Raw genomic sequence first — 23,867 nt, 5'->3', positions numbered from 1 at the left:
TATTATCCCAATGATTTAAAATTTTTAACTGTTGCCATCTTATGTTTGTTAACAAATAAAATATTTGTAATTCATTCAAGCAAGGCTTTTAAAATAACTTTCAATTTTCGCTCTTTGCTTTGCTTTTGCAATAATTCAGACATTGGGATAGTCGTCAAGTTTTTGCATGTGTCATTTTGTTTTTGTTGGGAATATTGCTTCCTCGTCAAGCATGGGGAGGGATCAGAAAAAAAAGAAAAATATAGAAGAAAGTTTCGTGATGGCCACAACATACTAGTTTATAAAAGTGTCCGAAATTTTTCAGAGTGGGACATGAAGGGTTGTGCAGTTACTAAAAAGTTTTAGCAAAAATTGTAGTGATGTGTCCTACATTTTTTGCCATAACTGATGATCCTTTCATAATCCCACTCTGAAATTCTCTGTATTCATTAAAGTGCAATAGTAAATTTTTTTTCCAAAAAATTTAAAAGACACTATCTTTAAAATTTTTGAACTTGGCAATTTATGAAAAGAAATTCTCATCAATTATTCAATTTACATAAACATATTAAATTAAAGTGCATGTAATTGTCTTTAAAATGAGCTATTATACAACTTTGTAGCTCCCATAGAACTTTAGTTATAACATTTTAAAGCACTGCTGTCAAGTAAAAAAAGGTGCTTTTTAACTAATTTCAAAATTATTCATCAATTATGAATGATAGATTTAAAAAAAAAAAAAAAAAAAAAAAAAAAACATATAAATAAATTTAGGACATTAAAAATAATTGGCATGAAGTGGCCCTGTATAGTTAAAAAATGTGTCGGGAAAAAGGTAATAAAAGCCCTATTTCTCAATCTGCTGGAAGTGGGAACTCTGATTTCATTCTACGGCCAAATATATATTTTTTAAAGTATTGTCTGCTGTCAAAATTATCTTCATGCTTGGTTAAAATGAATCTAGAAAATAAAATGTTATAAATTATAGCGTCAAGACATTCTTGGAATTTTAAGAATAGAAAATTATTATAGTTTAGAGTTTTAAATGTCCGAAATTTTGAAAATGGAATTTTTTAGAATGCTGTTATTCTGTTAGATTTGTATTAACAAAATAAAGCAACAGCAAAATCCAAATAAGCAGATGTTTTCAGTATTATTTAATGATACATCAAGGCCGTTTTACTAAGGTATTTTTCTCGTATCTATGAAGATACCTCTAAAAATGACTAGTAATAGTCACTTACGATGAAAGTAACCTAGTATATGAAAAGGTATTGAAGAGAAAATTTGTCGTAACTACATTTATTAATTTTGAATAAAGAATTTTACAAAAATGTAAAAATCTTATGTAGGTTAGATTAGCTATTTATGAAACAACTACTCAGGGCCATATACAAGGGAGGGGGGCTCTTAGGGTTCACCCCCCCCCCAAAAAAAAGTTTGGTTTGACATTTAAATGTTTGTTTATATTTAAAATTTTTTAAAAAATATTGTTCCAAAACTCAAATGGCTTTTATATGTATATTAATTGCATAAAACGCTTTCATAATAGATAAACGAACAACTTGAACATTAGGGCCATTCCACCGTCACATGCGGGGCAAGAATACGCTTAAACTTCATTAACTTATTGTCATATCTCTTAATATTTTGATGAAACAGGGGTAAGCAATTTTTTTAATCTTTACATTTGATACAAAGATACTAATGACACAATTATATTTTTATTAAACAATTTTGCTATTTACAGTAAAATTTATTTATATGTGTCACATGCGGGACATCCAAAGTCAGCCTCTGGTAACTTGCTTATGAATAAGCTAATATTTTTGCTCTATTAATACAGTAATAACAAAACAAATTGTAGATTTTGGAAGCTATAGTTCCAACGTAAAGGAAACATATCTCGTTAGTTTAGAAATAATTATTTAAAACATTGAAAAAAAAAATGTATATACCCATTCCATTGAAAATGGTCATTTTGTCCTGCACATGACGGTTCCTATATTTCATAAAAAAGAAATAATTTTTGAAGAAAGTTTTTGTGAAAGAAGTCACACATGCATTTATGATTTCTTAAGCAACAAAATTTTGTTAATTATCCTTTTAAATTATTATTTTTTATGAAATATATGAAGCGTCACGTGCGGGACAAAATTACCCTTTTCCGTGGAATGCCCCATTAGCACAAATAGCTCAAAGCACCACATGAAAGTTTTTAAACCCTCCTCGAAATTATTTTCTGGTTACGGCCAGACTGGTGTGGCATAGTGGGCATAAATCCGCCAAACTTGCAGGTTTTGTGCTAGGATCTTCTATTACAGCTCGAAATGCGGCAAAATTCTTCAACTATTTTGTAGCGGTGCTAAAATTTTGAATTTCTTACGCCCCTAAGCCCCGCAGAGCTCAGAATGGACCCAAGTTGCGATTTTGAAAACTAAAATGTATAACTATATTTTTTCCCTGATATGTGGCTGAATGCTTAGTATAAATCGAGAAATTGGATGATAAAACACAACTTTTGATTGCTGCTGGGTGTTAAGATATGCTTTTTTCTAGAGACGTACCGAGTAGCACTTTGGCCGAGTAGCCGAGTACTGAGTACTCGGCCTTTTACTACTCGGCCGAGTACCGAGTTACCGAGTAACTCGGCCTTTCACTACTCGGCCGAGTTTCCCAGTACCAATTATGTTGAAAGAAGGACTACCGACACACACCAATGAATTTTGAACTTATTGAAATAGTAGTATAGACCTCCTTGTCCATATAATAGTTTTTAAACTAAATTCCTGTTGAAATTTAACTACAAAATTTTGCAAAAATAATATTTTTTAAACTAAAAATGAATAAATAAAAGGTATGACTTATCAAATTGGAATTAAAACAAATTATACAAATTTATTCATTATATGTCTAGTTCGCTAAACATAAATAATTTTTAAAAGCAAAAAAAAACAAATGTGCTGGAACACTGCAGACACGTTTTTCTGTGTTACAGGGATCGTCTTTTCAGGGCATAACATGTGAACTAAAGAATGTAAAGGCATACGACAAAAAATTCGACTTTTGCCGGATGCCTTTAAATCAACGAGCTCACATTTTATGCATTGAAAAAGAAATTCCTCGTAACGCCAAAACACATGTCTGCAGTGATCCTGCACTGTGCTTCTAACGTTGTTTTATTTCCTTTTATTTTTAAAGCTAAGGTACTTTTATATATCTTATAACTAATTTTAGTTTGTAGCAAAAATTCCATATTTGCACAATTTTTAACAAAAAAGTTTTATTAACTTTCGAGACATTCGAGCCAAGATTTACTCCATTGAAGTATTTCAAACTTCATTATTCTCAAAATTTAAATTTGAATTGTAAATGTTTGCAGAAAATTATATATGCTTGAGTTTTTTTGTAAATTTTAATACATTCAATTTTTTGCAACTACTCGGTATTGGCCGAGTATCTGATCAAAATTCGGCCGAGTACCGAGTACTCGGCATATTGGCCGAGTAGGCCGAGTACCGAGTAGTTACCGAGTACTCGGTACGTCTCTACTTTTTTCCACCATATAAGTCATTAAAAATATGATTTTTCAGGTTTTTGTCCTTTGAAAAAATGGGTTTTAACCGTCTTCGCACATTTCCCGCACAAGAACAAATACATTTCAATTCTAAACTGCAACTTATCATTCATTTTCCAAAGTTCAAAAGGTCAAAACCTCCCTAAAGCACCGAAAAATCGCTCAAGTCCGAATTTCAGCTTGAGATCCTACCAATTTCCACGAGAATGCATCTGTACAATAGCGGAAAAAGCTTAATTTATGTACAGGGTGTTAGGTTTTAACCTGCAAGACTTTATTTTCTCAATCGTTGAGATTCTAGCTCAAAACCAGCGAGTTTGGTGGATTTTTTGCCTGCTATGCCACACTGTGCAGCCCTGCAACTACTGCAAGTTGAACATTTAAGTCAAAACACGAGTTGTAGAACTTTAATCATCAATTTCTCATTTTGAGCTCTACCGTAGGTACCGCACATCTGCTTAGCATGGCAGCATTGACATCTAATACAGTCGAATCCGGTCCAGTGAAATATATTATTAAATTGAGGAAATCCTTAAATTTGGTATTGTTAAATCAAAGTTATACTGTAATTACTAAGTACAGAACTTTAATGTTTGGAGGATAACAAATATGATAACCAGCTTCTAGAGAGAGCAGGTGCATCCAGTAATGGTTTAACTTATAAAAACCTTTTTTAAAAAATGAAAACTTTGGTGCCCTGTGCCTCAGCTTGGAATGGCATTTATCTAATTATGAGCCTACATGTGCATTCAAATGAAATGACTAATGTTAAACTCAAACTTAATATGCATGTAATCTTTACTAATAATAAAGCTGAAAGTCTCTCTGTCCGGATCTTTGTCTGTCAGGATCTCTCTCTGTCTGGATCTCTGTCTGTCTGTCAGGATCTCTGTGATGTGCATAGCGCCTAGACCGTTTGGCCGATTTTCATGAAATTTTTCACAAAGTTAGTTTGTAGCATGGGGGTGTGCACCTTGAAGCAATTTTTCAAAAATTCGATGTGGTTCTTTTTCTATTCCAATTTTAAGAAAATTATCATAAGATGGACGAGTAAATTAGGAAATCATCATAACGTGGAACCGTAATATGGGCACAAGCCAATTGGTGAGATACGAAATTATCATAACGTGGAACTGTAACATGGGTACAAGCCAATCGGCAAGAAAATTCACCATACATTATTTGTAAATATACAGGCAAACCTAAAGACCTTTTAATTTTTCTATTACGGGCAAAGCCGTGCGGGTACCACTAGTGCATGCATAAAATAGCTGCTGTCTTTTGTCTAATAATAGGAAAATAGCAAATCAAATCATATTCTTTTAACTTGAAATTCTCAAGTGCAAACAGTTTGAAAAACAAATCTTTTCCTTATTTATTAATTGTTTTATTTAATTATTTATTTTTTTTAATTTATTGACTTATGTATTTTTTTTTTTTTTTTTTCAATTGTGTAAAGATAGAATTTTGGGAAAAATCTTGCATTGTTTTTTTAATCATCAAGCCACTTGTTTAACATTTGCTGTTATTTTATGCAAAATCTCCTCACCTAGCTGTTTTTGCTGATAATTTATTTTTGAGATTAATTTTTTCTTATAATAAACACAAGTATTGTTTAAAGCATTCTGTTCTTTCTCCAGGATATGTTACGTGATGCTGAAACACAATTTCAGAATGCTGAACAGGTAAGAAAGATAAAACTTTCTATTTAGTTAGTTTACTGAAAGTTTTGGGCTATTTATGTGTGGGTTTATTATAAGGGAAAGTAGGCTGACTATGCTCTCTTGAGGAAAAGGATTGATAGTTAATTAATTATACTCAGAAAAACAAGTATTTTATGAATGAACGTAACTTTAAAGCATCAGTAACAGTTTTCCATATGTTATGCAACATATTTTTTGCCGAAAACTTTTGGATTTTTTTTTTTTTTTAATCATTTGTTTGATTGCACCATGGATTGAATGAAAATTGTGATTGAAGTTTGGTTTGTTGCACTTTAAATATGATAAAGGTATGCATACAGGGTTCTCAAAGGCCTTCAAAAGCCCCTCTCCAAGTATTGTTTGTAGTGATCTTTCTAAAGTTCATATGAGTCGATCAGAAGCAAAGTGATGTTAGTGGACTTTTTAAACTTTTGAGTAAAGCTCGTTTAAAGTTCAGATCCTAGGTAGACCTTCATTGAATTTTTTCTCTAAATCTAATGTTTTATAGCAGCACCCACCAGAGATATTAGTAGCATCTTGTGTCCCAAGACATAGGCGGGTTTCTATTATCGTTTGTACTGATTATCTCCAAATTTTTAATTTCAGTATTTGCATCCCTTTGCTTCTCACTGCCTCCTATTTAGTTATCAAAAGCTCTAAATATTAATCAAAGGCCCTATTTTTTTTTTAGGTTTTTGGGTCATTCCATGTCAAATCAAAAAAATATCTCATTGTGATCATCTCAGATCTTTGCAACTTTCAGAAACCTTACTCTTTGAAGTCTTAAATTTATGTATAATTTTATATCATTCATGATCGATGTGCAATTGATTTTTGAATTTCACTAAACAGCACTTCTTTTTACTTGTTAGCAATGTTTTAATTCAAGTTTTATACGAGCAACAGAGTTGTATAATAACTCATTTTAAATGTAACCATATGCACTTTAATTTCATATGTAGTTTGAAAAACTTTGGAGGGAAAAAAAACTTTTTCTCAAAATTAAAAGTTTCAAATTTTTTTAAGATATTGTCCTTTAAATTTTATTTTTAAAAAAATCTTAAATGTCTTTTAATGAATACATCCAAAAATGCTCAAAGTGGAACTATGAATGACTCAGCAGTTACGGAAATTATTGTGGATGCAATCAACATGTTCTCAAATCATCAATCACAAAAGCAGTCTGCTAGCTGTTGCCAACACTTACCTTCAGTTTGTATGTTGCAGAATTTTATAATAAAACTAATAATCTGGGAGGAGGACACAAAAACTTTCCCTCCGATGATGACAATCCTTACGATGAACTTAAAATGATGTTCTCTAGCTGGTGGTACAGATCTCACATTTTAAATTATATTCTGTTCGGATACATTTGAGTTACTGAGGGCCAATACCCAACTATCTGTGAAACATTACGTTTTGAAAAAAGTGAAATTTTAAATTGGGATTCTAGATATCTTGTTAGTTTCCCAGTGTCTCACTGGTAACATGTTTTCCATTTTTGAACTCTTTAAATGATCAGTGTTGTTTCAAGAACCGCTGTGTTGTACCTCTGCCTTCTATTCTGGTTGGGTTTGACTCTCAGATTTTGCTTGAGTGTGTCATTTTTGCTTAAGTGTGTCAGTGAATTCTATGAAAGAGAAGAGCGCCTGAAGTTGAAATGTGGAAAATAGAAAGCAAATCAGTTTTATAAATATTTAAATAAAATGTTGCAAACCAACATACTAATAGATAGATAATACATACTATAGAAATGTTTTTATTTGCACTTTTATTTACATTTTATGTTGGCTAACTGTTTTATAACTAGAATACATTCTAATAATTTATGTATCATATTCATTTAGAGCATTTTAAAAGCACAAATTTTGGAAAAAAAAATGTATTTGTGATTTTTAGGGATCCATATTATTTCTATGTTTATTGACTGGTCTTATCTAGCTTTTTTTTTTTCCAGATGGCAACCAAGAAATTTACGCCTGATCAGCAACTTGTCTTTGATACAGAGGCATCTGAAATAAGGTGGTTTTTATTACCAAGTGAAGCAACTCAATACCTTACTGGCAGTCAAGTTAAACCAATCAAAAATCCTGTATTTGTCGTAAGAACTGCTAAACAAATCCCACATGCCTACTTAAATGGCAGCTCAAATGGCACACTTGACTCACCATTGAAATTAGTTGATGAAAATTGCAATGTTCAAGATGGCAATGTTGTTTGTCCCGAGAGAGATAGATTATGTTTGGAAGAAGAAATAAACAACAATCAAGAATGCCAAATTACATGTAGTCTAAGAAACAAATTAGTGATTTCAAATCCCTCCGAAACTTCTGAAGCCTTGAGGAAATGCAAATGGTTTTCCCCTCCTGCTTGCATCTTCAGGCCTTTCTTGAAAGTAAGTGTATTTGCTTATACACGCAAACCCTGTTAATGCGAAATTTTGGGCCTGCCTGATATTATAACAAAATGATTAGAGTTTATATCTGATACCATTTTGGTGCCACAGCCAGTTTGTTTAGTATTAAAGTACTTTCCATGTAAACCTTGTTGATTAAATATAAGTTTACATGTGTCATTTCAAACGAACTGTTTCTTTTTATTTGATGCTAAGTTAAAGCCACAAGTTGCTTTAGTTCACACTATTCTAGTGTCACCAATAACTCAAAAAATTCCATCATTCAAAAACGTATTTATAACGTACATTATAAGAGTACTTGTAACTCTTTCATAAGGCAAAAAAAGTAATTTATTTTGTAAAATTGTTTTTGTCTGATGTACATATTTTTGACTTTTTTAAAGTTCTCATTGTGTTTGATAATGCTATTTCATGGGTTTATTCCCCTTTTCTTGTGTATAAATAAACTTTATACCTAGTTTACTTTGTGGTCCTATGGATATACCTGTATACTGCCGTGGGCAGGTTAAGGACAGTAACTGCAGAATTTTCTTTTTTTTACATTTTTGTCATCTGTTGTACATTAGCTTTATTGTACAAGGTTGCTTATTTGGTTTTCGCTGAAAACAAGGTTCTAAAAAAACATCCAATTTATTATAAATCGGTAGGCCATTCTAATAATAATAATTATCCATTAAAATGAAATCAATTTAAATAAAACAAGATGATAATAGATAAGCCAAGAGCTTACTTTCATTTGTTCATCTGTTGTTCACATTGAGCTTTCTCTCTATAATCATTTTATATTTCTTTTAATTGTGTAGTGTTGTCATTGTTACATGCTTTATGTAGTCACTGCTCAATAATTTAACTAATAAAGAAATTAAATACATTTATTAGCTAACATTATATCACATATCTACATACTATGGTGGTTCGAGAGAGACTGACTGTTATACAATATGAATGCGAACGCAGAACAAAAATGAATAAGTTTTCATTTGGATTTGAAAGTTCCCGTTTCAGTTTACAGTTTTGGTTTGCATTTAGCAAGGTTCCTCTTCAGAGATCACTATTGGAACGTCATTTCTAATACAATTCCAACATTTTCTTATTGTTCGTATTGATTCCAACACACATTTCTTCAAATATCTTGAAAACTCATTTCTTCAGATACTGCCGTTTACTTGCCCACAGCAGCATACTTTTTCAATATGCAGTTATCACTTTCTTGCTGCTGAGGTTGTTTTATTTTTGGCCTGTTATAAGTAAATAGTACCGTACAACCATGCTTATTTATTTTTTATCGTAGAAAAAGACTTCTCCTTACGTAAAAGCAATTTTTTTCATTCCTGGGAAGTGTATCCTTTAATCACTATTGTGTAGAAGGAAAAAAAATCCAAATGTTAAAGCAGCAGTCTGAGACATAGCCAGAATTTGTTTCTGGTAAAAAAGGGGGCAGGTGGGTTTTGCTTAGCAAGAATTTAAAGAACTTGGAAAAGGATACTGTTGACGGCAATCGGATATATTTTTAATGGATAGTTCAGATTAAATTATTTCAAAAACTATTTTTTTTTCTTTTCATTTTTTATTTACTTACTTATTTATTTATTTTTGTTAGTGACACCACCACCATACATAAATAAATGAAAAAAAAAAAAAAACAATTTTTAAAAATTAAATAAAAATTACCTGCTTACATTTCTTATTTCCTTCAGTACATCAAAATAATGTTCAGAATTTTTTGATTGGCTGTTTATCCTACATTTTCAGTTTTACAGAAATCAATACCCTTTCTAAATGTTGTTATTATTTGTTTAGGCTGTGAATGAATTTAATATGATCCAACCTGGTGATAGAGTTCTGGTTTGCCTTTCAGGAGGAAAAGATTCTCTTTCTTTACTTCACACTCTACGCCAGCACCAGTTTTATGCCAAGAAAAAGGTAAGAGATAGTAGAACCCTTTTCTAGCTCTCACTCGTCGGTGCATTTAATAATTATTTTTGTGTTAATGTTTTAAATGGTTATCAAAGCACAAAAACTTAGATAGGTGATTTTAGTTTTTTTTTTTATGACTTATATGTAAATACCGAAATGCTCTGTAAAATTTCAAAATCAGCACAAATGCACCGCAAATCGTTTCTCCTAGGTTCGCAACCCTGCTAAAACGTTCCGTTTTCTAAAATGACGTAAAGGAACAGTGGGAATGTTTCCAATTAAATGTAGTTTATTTGGGTGACATTTGTTGAAGCATTTTCATAGCAATATTTTAAATTTTGGGAATTTTTATGTTGTGTTACGAAAGGAAGTAAATTATTTTCCAAAAGTGTTGGCAACCTTAATTTGCATTAGGTTTTTCATTCGTTCATTCCTTCTTGCAACGAGATCGCGTCAGCAGAATATGCAAATTGCCGGTAGCATTTAAGCTCCCGGCACTTTGCTTCATTCTCTTCCCTTTTCAATTTGCAACCCAAGTCAGACTTGGTTGTTTCTTTCGGCAGCTCAGTTGAGTCTGTCCGTTTTTGCCGATAGTTTCGGCTTACTGCTCTTGATATGAATATCATAGCTCATTATGTTTAACGTTTCATACTTTGACTTAGAAAGTTAGATTCAGAAGTCATTTAAAGTATTATGAGCTACTTAATAATGTAAAGAGCGTATTCTCAATATTCCCTTTAACATGTCATTGTATATATCATAGCCATAATAAATAAGTTACTTTTTAAATTTGGCTCTTCATGATGTTGTACAAGATAAATATGTTTTTACATGAAGTATCATACGTCCTGGTTGAGCTTCCACTTAAAGTTAATAAGCTGAGCACTTTTAAAAGCTCACAGTTTAACAAATCGGTTATGGGCCGTTTGCCCAACCTGACGAGATGGTATGCGTAAATTCTTAAATTTTTTTTCAACATCGAACGTGATACAGAAGTCTATCAGACGGCGGGCCAGATAAATTTTTTGCTCAACATGGAAATCTCGAAATTAAATAGGGAAAATTATTCCACATGGCTAAACGATATGAAAGCCTTGTTAATGAGCAAAAATTGCTGGAGATTAGTTACCGAAGTTGAAAAAGAGCCAGGTAAAGATTCACCGCAAACTTCAGACTTTTGTAAACGCAGAGACAAAGCATATAGTTTAATCTATTTGCACATATCTGATGAATACAAGAACTTGATAAATCAGATTGATGATCCTTCTCAAGCATGGAAGAAATTAGAACTGCATTTCCGACCAGACTCTCGTGCACGAATTATTGATTTGACAGACCAGTTTTTCAATTGTCACATTGAGTTAGGTGAAGAGGTTGATATCTATGCAAGTCGACTAAAAACTCTTATCAAACAGTTAGAGGATTTGGGAAAACCTATCCCGTCATATTATCAGTCTTTCCAGTTGATTCGTTACTTGCCTGCTGAATTTGGGCAGATTGTACAGTCAATTTATAGATGGAAAGAAGACGAATTTACGTTTGATAAAATTTTGACTGAATTACTTGCTGAAGAATCTCGTTTAAAATTAGTGCAAAAGGACTCTGAGTCATCGGCTATAGCTTTTCAAACTTCCATTAAAGCGGGACAGAAAAACAAAATAAAATGTAGTTTTTGCGGGAAATGCGGCCATACGAAAGCGAAATGCTTCAAAAGAAAGAAGCAAGAATCGAATTTTGTTTGCAGTGTCAACTCCACAGAAGAAGTATCCAATGACTGGTACGTGGACTGTGCGTCGACCCATCATTGTTGCAATGACCTAAAACTCTTTGTGCATTATATTCCAAATAATGCATCCAGCCTTACAACAGCTATTAAAGGGCCAAGCTGTCCGGTTGAAGGAACTGGTAGAATTGTGCTACTTTTGGACTCTAAAGGTAATAAAGACAAATTAGTTTTAAATAATGTTCTTTATTCTCCAAACTTACGGAGAAATCTTTTGTCTGGTTCACAATTAGATAAAAATGGTTATTCATTTGAATGTAAAAATGGAGTTTTAAATGTAAAATCTAAAGATCAAAGTAGAATTATAATATCTGCAAAATGTAAAGACGGGCTTTATTCTTTCTTGCCCAAATACCCTAGAAGCGTAAATGCAAAAACTAAAAATAATAAAATCTATAAATGTAAAAATGTAAAGGAACTTAACAGTATTAAAGAACGCGAAACTGATGATTTATCGGCAAAGCCGAAAAATCAGATTCTTTTTTCTGAAAATGATGTAAAAGTAGAGTCTAAGTCCGGAAGTTCTAATTCTAGTCAGAACTCCAACAACTCCGGCGATTTAAAATCTAAATCTAATAGTGTTTTTTCTAGTAGAAAATTTGACAACAATTTAAATGTATGGCACAAACGTTTTTGTCACATTAATTTTAAATATATTGTTAACACTAGTAAAAATAATGCTGTAAATGGGTTAGGTGATTTTAAGAAAACTGAATTAAATTGTGAATCCTGTAAAATAGCTAAATCTAGACGTGTCTCTTTTAAGCCGTTGAATAAGATCAGATCAGAAAAACCCCTACAACTAGTACATATGGATCTTTGTGGAAAACTTCCACATGTCGCAATTGGGGGATTTAAATATTTTCTGTCTATAACTGATGATTATTCTCGTAAAGTCACTGTTTTTCCGCTGAAGGAAAAGAGTCAGGCACTAGAATGTTTTAAAAAGTATCAAAAAAGGGCTGAAAGGTTTTTGAATACGAAAATTGTAAATGTCCGAACTGATAATGGACTAGAATTCTGCAGTGCCGAATTTGAGACCTATTTAGATGAACAGGGTATAAGACCAGAACGTACAAATACGTATACTCCAATGCAAAACGGGGTAAGTGAGAGATTCAATTACACAGCTCTAGACGCTGTAAAGGCAATTTTACATTCCAGTAAACTAGGAAATCAGTTCTGGGCTGAGGCATTACTATGTTTCACGTATGTGTGGAATCGTGTTTGTCATGAAGGTCAAACTTTAACACCTTTTGAACTTTATTCTGGGCGAAAACCTTCGGTCAGGCATTTGAAAATTTTCGGTAATCCTGTTTTTCTTGGAACCCCCAAAAATTTAAGAAGGAAACTAGATATGCGGGCCAAAAAGGGTATTTTCGTCGGGTATGCTTTAAAAACAAGGGGATATAGAATTTGGCTTCCTACAGAACGGAAAATTGTGGAATCGATTAATGTTAGATTTGAAGCAGAATCTAAGTGCAGTGGAGCCTCACTGGACCCAACTAAGTTTCTGGATTCGTCAGATTCCGACAATGATTCTGATCGGGAAAGTTTAAGTGAGGGGGACAATGATGTTGTACCAGTGTCCGTACTGGAACACGATGAACAAAGTACTAGTCAAACCCTAATTCCAGATAAAATTGTTTGGATTCGGAAAGCTGTTCCCCGTCCTGACAAATCACGAACCGATATCTATTATTCAATTGAAGGTGCAAACGCAAGACTGCGGTCTTATAATGATGTTGAAGCGTTTTGCAGATCTCACAAAATAGAATATTTGAAAGAAAATTTTGATTTCAGTGGGAAAAATAAATTTTCAGGGAAAGTAAATTTTACAGACATGAGTAATTCAGAAACATGACTAGACGTTCGTATACCAAAATCTTTCAATGATGCTTTAAAAACACCAGAGGCAGACCAATGGTACAATTCAATGTCAGATGAAATTCATACTATGCAAACCCGGAACGTTTGGAGTCTTGTGCCTAAACCGGCTGATTCCAAAGTAATTGGCAATCGTTGGGTTTTTACTGTGAAAAGAAACGATAAAAATGAAATTATTCGTTTCAGAAGTCGCCTGGTAATTCAAGGTCATAGACAATTAAAAGGTATTCACTATGACCAGGTATTTAGTCCAGTCATTGAATTCTCATTGGTACGATTATTTTTTTCTATCTTTGTGTGTAAACTGAATTGGATTCATCATCAATTTGATATAAAATGTGCTTATTTATATGCTCCTCTAAAGGAAAACATATACATGTCACAACCCCAGGGATTTCAAGATCCTGAGAAAATTGGTTATGTTTGTAAATTAAATCGTGCAATTTATGGACTTCATCAATCGGGTCGTGAATGGTTTTTGGAAATACATAATGTTCTTATTGGTTTAAATTTTAAGAAATTATCATGGGCAAATTGTGTTTATATTTTTGAATCAAGTGTAATTTTAATACTTTATGTTGATGATATAGTAGTATTTTGTGAAAATAACAAATGTCTGAATGATGTTATTATTAGTCTAAAATCTAAATTTGACATCAAAGTACTCGGAAAAACGCAAAAACTTTTAGGCGTTGAATTTGAGGAAATAGACAATGCATTATTTATTCATCAACAAAGCTATATCAACAAAGTATGCAAAACATATCAAACATACAATTTTCCAATTGTTTCTTTGCCGATTGGTGTAGGAACTGTACTTTCCAAAGATCAATGTCCGAATTCTAAGGAAGAAATTGAAATGATGTCTAAATTGCCTTACCGTAACATTTTAGGTTGCATTTCCTTCATTGCAAGTAGAACGCGACCAGATTTAAGTTACGCTGTAAACATATTATCTCAATTTCAATCTAACCCAGGTTTGAATCACTGGAATATTCTACTGAAACTTCTTGGCTATTTAAATTACACAAAATCTCTGAAATTATGTTTGTCTAACGTTTCAAATTTAAAAGTTGAATGTTATAGTGATGCAAGTTTTGCAGCAAGTCGCGATGATAGAATTTCGATTGGCGGAATGATTTTATTCATTGATCAATCTCCTATCATTTGGAAAACTTTTAAACAGAAATGTGTTAGCTTATCAACAATGGAATCAGAATATGTGTCACTTACTGAAGCTGCAAAGGAATTAATTTGGATTGTTCGCATAATAAATGAACTTGTAAAGTTTGAATTTATTCAGATCAAACCACAGTTTAACTTACTTTGCGACAATCAAGCAGCAATTAATTTTTCAAATTCGCCAATAGAAAACAGTAGAACAAAACACATAGACATCAGACTTCATTTTTTAAGAAATTTAATATTAGAAAATTTGTTTGATTTAAATTATGTGAATACAAAACAAAATTTCGCGGATATTTTTACAAAACCTTTGAACAAAATTAAATTAAACTTTTTCATAAGAAATTTTTTAAAATGAAAAAAAAAAAATTTCGAAGTCCAATTACATTTCCATGTGTACTTTGGCAAATTTTTTTGTAAAAATTTTCATATTATGTTATTGATTGTTATTTGTTTTCATGTATCTGGAAATTCTGGAGCGTTTAAACGCAACAGCACGAGTAGGACTTTTGATGTTGTCATTCCCAATATAATGATGTCCTCTGGATCCTTCAAAGTTCGCTGGAGCCGATGCGGGTCAACAGATCAATTCATCAACTTGTTTGATTTTTTTGAAAAAAAAGAAAGTGCTGTTCTAAGGACTTTAATTTTTGCAGTGCCAGAATTTCAAGTCAAGATGCTGAAATGAAATATTTCAATTTAAATTGTTATTTTTATTGCATATGTTCTGATGCGATCTTGATTGCAAGAGGCGGGCCATTGTTACGAAAGGAAGTAAATTATTTTCCAAAAGTGTTGGCAACCTTAATTTGCATTAGGTTTTTCATTTGTTCATTCCTTCTTGCAACGAGATCGCGTCAGCAGAATATGCAAATTGCCGGTAGCATTTAAGCTCCCGGCACTTTGCTTCATTCTCTTCCCTTTTCAATTTGCAACCCAAGTCAGACTTGGTTGTTTCTTTCGGCAGCTCAGTTGAGTCTGTCCGTTTTTGCCGATAGTTTCGGCTTACTGCTCTTGATATGAATATCATAGCTCATTATGTTTAACGTTTCATACTTTGACTTAGAAAGTTAGATTCAGAAGTCATTTAAAGTATTATGAGCTACTTAATAATGTAAAGAGCGTATTCTCAATATTCCCTTTAACATGTCATTGTATATATCATAGCCATAATAAATAAGTTACTTTTTAAATTTGGCTCTTCATGATGTTGTACAAGATAAATATGTTTTTACATGAAGTATCATACGTCCTGGTTGAGCTTCCACTTAAAGTTAATAAGCTGAGCACTTTTAAAAGCTCACAGTTTAACATGTTGTAAATGTATGTGTGCGTCAGTGGTCCTTTTCAAATGCAATTAAGAAGTTATTTATCAAGAGGAACCTATCCACTTTTTCTAAAATCTGAGTTTATATTTTCCAAATCTTTCAGATGACCTTAATCAAATGCTTTACTCTCAAAAAGTCTAAGCTGTTCAAATCCTAGTTTATTTAAGGATAAAGTTTGACTTTTTGTTTAAAATTTTACGAAACTATCCTCTGTAATTTTAACTTTTAACCAAGATGACATATTCTGAATGAATCTGATGTACAAAAACTTTTGGACTCAAAAGAACACATATCCAAAATTTCCCAAATTTTTATCCACTAGTCATTTGGTTAAAGTACTTGGATATGAGTATTAGGGTGGGCCAAAAAAAAATCGAATTTTTGCTGAGCACTTAGCTTTAGTGCGGAAAATTCGTGACTCCATAATACTAATTACTGTACAAAATTTTGTGACTCTGAATTAATGTCTTCTGCTCTGGCAAGAGACTTGAATTTTTGAGATTTTTAAAAAAACATCAAATAAAGAGAAAATTTACAAATTATTTTAAATCTCGCTGAACTTTAAGCCCTTAGTGTGATAATTTTTTAACTTCCTAACACAAACTACTACATAAAATTTCAAGCCTGTGAGTTAATTTTTTCTCCTATCAAGAGGCCTGAGTTTTAAGAATTTTACTTCAAATTCCTTAAAACATTACAAAATAGCTGCTTACCTGATGCGCTGCAATACTTCAAATTTTTAATCACATCAACGGCATTAGACCACCACTTGAACTAAGTCCTTCCTTTAAGGGGTTAGGGTGAACGGGGTTAATGCCCTAGTTTAGAAAACTAACACTTTTACTTATAAGTCGGCTTAGTTTTGTGGTTTTCCAATCAAATTTCATTAAGTTATGCCCTCCCCCCCCCCAGAAAAATTCAAAATGTCCTAAATTTTATAAACTCTTAACACAAATTATTATGCTAAGTTTCCTATCTCTGGGTTAATTTTCTCTGCTCCGGCCAGGAAGTATACATTTCAATGGAAAAAAAAAACATTTTTTTTGTATTAGTATTGTGTGGCTGTTGGAAGTAGGTAGATATGCAAAATTTACAAGGTCTTAAATGTTCTAATAAATTGCATGTAAGAAAAAATTTGATTAAAATCAATGTTTTTATACAAATACAAAAACTCTCTGGGAAATAGGCAAAGCATTAGAACTGCATTTAGGATACAGATTTCTATTCATTGAGGGAAAATTATAAAATTACTTCTAAAGATTGTAAACTATGCATTATTAAAACTACAAAATGTACCTTTTAGAGCAATTGACGGAATCAATTACATTGATACCTTTTTTGGCAAGTATCTTGATGTAAAAAGAATTCGCACGTATGCTTAGCTCTGTCTCCAATAGAATGGTTGGTTTTTATTTTAAACCAGGATGGAGTATATACATTAATAAACTTGACCAAGATTTGCACAAGTTGGTGGTTTTATAGTTAAAGTGTAAAAACTCAATATTCCATTAGCTGTTTTCAGACAGCGAGACATATTTAGCGCACCCTGATCGCCGTTAGTAAGATAAGGAGAGCACACGCCTTATTTTATGGCATGTGATATTAGTAAATATTGTTGGTTTTTACTCAACATCATCGGGTCAACTTGCAATCTAATGGCTTAAAACCAATTATGGGATGCTTTTCAGAGTCACACAGCCTTTTTTAATTTTACTGGATGGATGTTGAACCATCAACAAACTAGAAGAGACCGCAACGAGAGTTTGTTAATATGTAAAAGGAAAATACCTCACGTGAGAAGTCTGCGAAGCTTTTGCTCCAATTGGCGAACGATTCCAGCTTTTAATCTAGTGAATTTTAAGTATTTTGAAATATGCATCAGATACAACAGACAACTTCTAACAAATATTTAAGCCACGTGACTTCCTTATCATTTTTCCGGTATAAACAATGAAATAAAGCCTATTTCAGTTCAAGACAAGCCTATTATTTCAATTTTTCCGGGGTGAGGGGATAAAGGGCGTGAATTCAATGAAATTTTATCAAAAACTACAAAACCACGCCCATTTATATGTAAAAACGTTAGTGTTTTAAAGTAAGGGGGCCATTGACCCTCTTCATCCTAACCCCTTACAGGAAGGACCTGGTTCAAGGGGTGTTCTTATGCTGTTGATGTGATTAAAAATTTGAATTATTGCAGCCTATTAGGTGTGTAGCTGCTTTGTAACATGTCACTCGTACTTAAGGAATTTTATGTAAAATTCTCAAAATTCAGACTTCTTGCCAGAGCAGAAAAAATTAACTCACGGGCTTGAAATTTTACACAGTAGTTTGTGTTAGGAAATTACTGCACTAAGGTTCAGAGGAATTTAAAATATTTGATAAATTTTCTCTTTATTTGATGTCTTTCTAAACATCTCAAAAAATCAGGGTCACGAAATTTTGCAGAGTAGTTAGCACTAGGGAGTCACAAATTTTTCGCACTAAGGCTAAGTGCGCTGTAAAAATTTGATTTTGTCGGCCCACGCTAATGAGTATATGAGTTGGTGAAATATTAGGTGTTTGGCTAAAATTTAAACTCTCAACATTCAGGTTTTTTGGTCAAAAGGGCACATATCCAAAATTAAGATGGCAACATTTCCTTGTTTTTTTATGCCAACATTTCTTACTCTGTGACATAATCCGTTAGACTTTTCTGTGCCCAGAGAAAAGGATAAAATTGTTTTGCTGTTATCCTCAGTGGTGCAACAAAGGAGGGGTTTTGGGGGTGAACCCCCCCCCCCCCCCCAGAGCCATTGGTTTCAACATAAATGCAAATTTTAATACAGTAGTTTATGCATATGAAAAGGCTGTTTTGATTTAAAAAAAAAAAAAATCCTCCAGAAGGTATTTCTGGCTGCTCTAGTGGTTATCCTAATTTGTTTCTTCCTCCTGATGAACATTTTTGGAAAACAGATATGCCCGTTTTGATAAATTACTTCTCAATTGGTTCTTGCTATTTAGTAACTTGGTACTTGCCCAAAGTGGCATTAGCTAGTATTTGTAATATTCGTTAGTATTTATTTAGAAATTTGTACATTGTTATCAGTGGTCTGGGAAAGGAGGTGGTCGCCTATTCGAGACTCCTCCCTTAAAGCACAAAAGTAAAGTCCGACTATGAGAACTAAAGTTATTCCTTTCTTTTTAAAATCTTTTTCTCATTATCTAATTCATTTTATGTGTGTGACTGCTTATGTAAAAATTAAGTCAAGCTCTGATTGCTTCTACTTATATTTCCAATTAGCAGAGTTTGCCATTTTTAGCCTGGACACTGTTTTGAGGAACTGCCACTCTCAGCAGATGTTTGGCTAGATTTGTATTTAGTCAGCGACTTGAGGGTAGTACAATCAGCAGGCGATGGGCGGCACCAGTCCATGTTCTATGCCTGAATCCATGAGGTCTGGAGTAATAAATGGTTGTAAGCTGTTCATTGAGGATAAAAGAGCATTTTTGACAGGGGAATCCTATATGTTTGCCCCACAGAGTATCCCCTTGACAGACGTCTTGCTACGGCTCTGATTACTATTCGTAACATTTGAATTAATTCCCTTCAAATTAAAAAAAAAATTGATGTATTTTTTTTTCTTTCAGGATGTGCTGTTTGAATTAGGAGCCATGACAGTTGATCCAAAAAGCCCTTCATATGATCCAAGCCCACTGAAAGGATATTTAAAAGCTTTGAATGTCCCATACTTTTATGAAGAGCAAGGTATTTGTGCAAGGTGTCTTAATTTCTGAATAACTGATCAAATTGAGTCCATACCTAGAAGAATACATAAATTGAAAGTAAAGGATTTCCTAAGAAGTACTGTGGAGTTAGTCGTAGTATTTAGGACACTACGTAGTATTTAGGGCTTTTTTGTGTGTGTTGTGCTAATTTCAGGTTTTCCACAAACCTTCAAAGTCAAGGAAATTGCAGTTTGTTTGGGGAAAGTCGAACACACAGAAAGAGGGGGAGATTTTTTATTAATTTAATCTTGTATCAGGGAAAAATTGATTATGCCTACCTGTCAATCAATTCTATTTCACTGGTAGTCCTTGAGCATTTTTCATGTTTTTTTTCTCAGTTACTGCTGAATATTTGTAGGCAACAGTTTAAGTTGAAAAAAAAAAAAATCATTAAATGAAATCCTGATTTCTCTTAAAACCAAGATTAATTCAGAACTTCAGAAATTGTGTGCCGTCCGAGCTTACTTGGTGCAGCTTTATAATTGCATCCAATGATGTTTCCACCATTTTTTCAGAGGGTATACTCCCAGTAATCCATTATGTGCAATGTGTGTATGCATTATATACATATTATGTCATAATATGAAACTTTTTGAAGCTTGAGGGTGTATGCTATGTGTCTGAAAAATGTTTGAGAGTATACGGCATATGTGGATTATACCCTATCTCTGATTGCATCAAAATCACTGCTATAATTTTGTAAACCTTGCAAAGTATTAATTTAGAAATAAGTAATTACATAACAATTTGATGATGTAACTGTAGCTTTATGATTAAATCTTTAATCTATAGGTACATATTTTATATTGACATATGAAGCAGTGTTGAATGAACATAATGCAATTGATCAAAAGTTTCGGTAAATTATCTAACGTAAGTTGAAAATGAAATCAGAAACACTGAATGGCTCTTGTTAGGGCAATTTAAGGGAGAAACCAGTTTAGACGGGTCAAAAAAAATCCATTTTTTGTTCATAAAATTTTAGTAGAACTATTCAAAAATATGTTGACACAATCTCAAATCAAAATTTTGTTTAGTTCCAATGCTATGAGCACTTAAAAAATTGAAGATTGGAAAATATTCACAGCAGTTTTTTTCAATTGCATTTTCTCAAAGCGACTTATTTTCAGCTGGTGTGCACTCTAGCACAAAGCGTTATAGGTCAATCATATGTTATGTGAATATTCTTTATTCAATTACACTATATGAACCTAATTCTGGGATGATATTATTATTGAAAATATTTTTTATGCAAAGAAAGTTAGCAAAAACGGTCGAAAAACATTAATTTTTTGATCAAACACCTCAAAAACATGAAATGTTTCATTTCTTTCACCGGAATCAGTTCATATTTTGAGAAAATACAATGCGTGAAGTACTTGCAGAACACATTTTTGGTCAAATGATTTTACGTTGCAGAACATCGTTAGGTATTCTGCTTTGGGGATCATCACTATAATGAGGGTATAATCACTTACCACATAATTAGAACACTTACCTCAAGTAGTGAAAGTTTATGGGGTAAGGAAATCCCTCCTGTAAGACATTTATCAATAATACTTAGAGTAAAAATTGCTATTGCAGTATGCACTTTAAATTAACCTATATATAAAACTTTAATAAACGATAGCAAAAACTAACTTGGAATATCTTCTTCAAAACCCTCTTTGAAAGTGTTGCTGGAACAGCATAAAAAAATTCTGACTCCAAAAAGAATTCTTTAGAAAATTTATTTGAGATAAACTCTAAGACTTGAAAAAAAGTCACATGAAGTGTAGTGTGATGAAATGTAACATGATAATTAATAATAAATAAATAAAAGTCCTACACATATTTTAGTTTTGAGGGAATAACCCATTTATCCCAAACAACCTAATGTACATTTTCATCAGTTGTCATTAACAGATTATTTGTTGCTATTCATTACATATAAGAACAAAGTTAAGAATTTAAAAATGAAGATTGGTAAAAATTAAAAAGAAAGGTATGGGGTCAAGGAGATGATGGAAGTTATTATATATTTATTTTATAAAATGGTGAAGTTGTATTATTGTTGGTTGGGAAAATTTTCAGTTGTTAATCTGAAAGTTAGAGATATTCATTGTTAATTTTTGTGAGAACCCTAAATACAAAATTATATTTAATTTATTTATTTATTTGTATTTTTAATTGTTCTTTAAAGTTGAGTCTTACATTTTATGTTTTCAGATATAATTAGTCAGGCGGCCAATGTTGAATGTTCATCCATCTGCAGCTTCTGCAGCCGACTAAAACGGGGAAGAATTTATGCCTGTGCTCGTAGAGAAGGCTACAATGTCATTGCGCTTGGTCAGCATCTTGACGATCTTGCTGAAAGGTATTCATTTTGTCAACTCAACAGTGTGTATTCTTTGCAGGGGCAATTTTTTGAAGCAGTTTGACTCATCCACAGCAGAAATCTTTTACTTTCTGCACGTAAATGAAATATACAGTTGGTTCTCTGTTTAACGATGCATTTAAAGATGCTCTATTTAATGACTTTCTCTATTTAAAGACTACTTTTCAGGTCCCAGATACTTCGCAATAGTTTTAAAATCACTTTATATAAGGACCCTTTCTACTTAAGGACGATTTTTCATGATCCTTTGAAAGTTTTTAAATAGAGAATCAACTGTATTTTTATGTAATAATTGTGTTTGAATGATTAGTAGTAAAATTAGTTTGAAAATTGCTTCCTTCTTGTTGATGTAACATGTAATTATACAATCGGCATTTTTGTACAGACGTTCAATCAAAGTCAAAATCCTGCAACAATGCTTTTAGAATCATGCCAGCAAATTTCCACTCATGTGTAATTAACAACTGACTTCATTAAAGTAATTGACTTTAATCAGTAAAAACTTAACTGACTCTCCCTTAATTCAAACATAAATCATTCTTTATTGATTGAAGTGCATGCCAAATCCATGTACCCAAATATTTCCATTTCCCCCTGTAATCCTTATGTGTGCTTCTTTTTGAAGAAAAGAATGCCAGACGTGCAGGAGTTCATTATGAAAGTAATGCACATTTAATGGGAAAAAAAATAGATCTATTGATCATACTTGTCCAAATATTTAAAATTCTTAAATATTCTGTCCTCCTGCATCAATGCACTTGCAAAGACGTGTTTGCCACGCCTCAAAGGCACCTTGAAACTCCTCAACGGGGATGTTTCTCAATAACGTTGTTACAAGTTTTGGATGTTTTCCACAATATCCCAATGTTTTCCTTTCAGCACTCGCCTTCATCCTTATCAATTTTCTGGCCTGGAGCAGCACCCTGGTGGTCCCCCAAGCGACTTACAGTACCCACTTGGCTCCATGTGACTTCTTTTGTTTCCCTTTAAAACCATGTCACAAAGTTCCTGGGACTCTTCTCCCCTCAAGGAGTTTCAAGATTCCTTTGAGGCGTGGCAAACAAGTCGCTGCAAGTGCATTGATGCAGGAGGAAAGTATTTTGAAGACTTTTAAACATTGTTCTGAAGAAAATCTATTTTTTCTCCATAAAACGCACATTGCTTTCATAATGAACCCATTATTTATTACAGTGCAGCGCACAAGTTTAAGCACAACCGAAATCTTTTGATAAAAAGAAAAGTATACAACGAATAGCTAAGACAGTTTTACTGTATTTAAACAATCAGCTTACAAAATCATGTTTGGAATTTGGAAATAATTCATGGAAATTAGAATAAGATGTCATAAAAAAATCAAAATTTTTGCTGTCGCAAAAGTTTATGCACAAAAACGAAATATTTACATTTTAGAAAGCATTAAAGTCTGTAAGTATCCTATGGTGTTACCATTGCATCTAATAAGCTCAAATACACGACTTTCCATTGATAGCTCGAGATAATGGAAAGTTTCGAGAGTGGGTCTGCACCAAGCTTTCTCGATTGCTGATTTGAGCTCTTGTACTGAGCAGTACTGTTTCCCATTCTGGTATATGTTTCTATCTGCAGTTGTTGCTGGGGGAAGAGCAGCAGGATTGATATTGCTGACAAAAGCTAAAAACTAACGTTCTTTGGAGTTTTTTTAATTTATTCATTTCTTATTCTTTTTCTAATGCTACATAGTGTACATCATAACAAATATTACAGAATTCTGGCACTGTATCTCTCATTGCAATTTTAATTTAAGCTAACATGTATAGACAAATTTATTTGTTGTCTAGTCTATGTTGAGCACAGTTTTGTAAATGCAGTAGGCATGCCTGAATGGGTGGAGGGGGGGGTGCATGGCACATCAAAGAAAAAAGTATAAATCCGAAACCTGCGACAGGTAAAAGGTTAGTACACTCAGTA

General features: G+C 32.7%; 1 protein-coding gene across 1 annotated transcript in view; it reads left to right on the top strand.

Moving 5' to 3' along the window:
- The window catches only part of LOC129229473 (uncharacterized), a 99,212-nt gene that overhangs the window by 66,846 nt on the left and 8,499 nt on the right, over positions 1–23,867 (top strand). Inside the window, exons 13-17 of the mRNA XM_054863787.1 lie at positions 5,197–5,241; positions 7,217–7,654; positions 9,476–9,598; positions 19,406–19,523; positions 21,752–21,899. Of these exons, the coding sequence (XP_054719762.1) occupies positions 5,197–5,241; positions 7,217–7,654; positions 9,476–9,598; positions 19,406–19,523; positions 21,752–21,899 (872 nt within the window). The remainder of the gene's footprint in view (positions 1–5,196; positions 5,242–7,216; positions 7,655–9,475; positions 9,599–19,405; positions 19,524–21,751; positions 21,900–23,867) is intronic.

Source organism: Uloborus diversus, chromosome 9 (genome assembly GCF_026930045.1).
Source record: "Uloborus diversus isolate 005 chromosome 9, Udiv.v.3.1, whole genome shotgun sequence".
Classification (NCBI taxonomy): Eukaryota; Metazoa; Arthropoda; class Arachnida; order Araneae; family Uloboridae; genus Uloborus; species Uloborus diversus.
The sequence above is the reverse complement of the archived record's forward strand: the minus strand, read 5'-3'. Positions and strand labels throughout refer to the sequence as shown.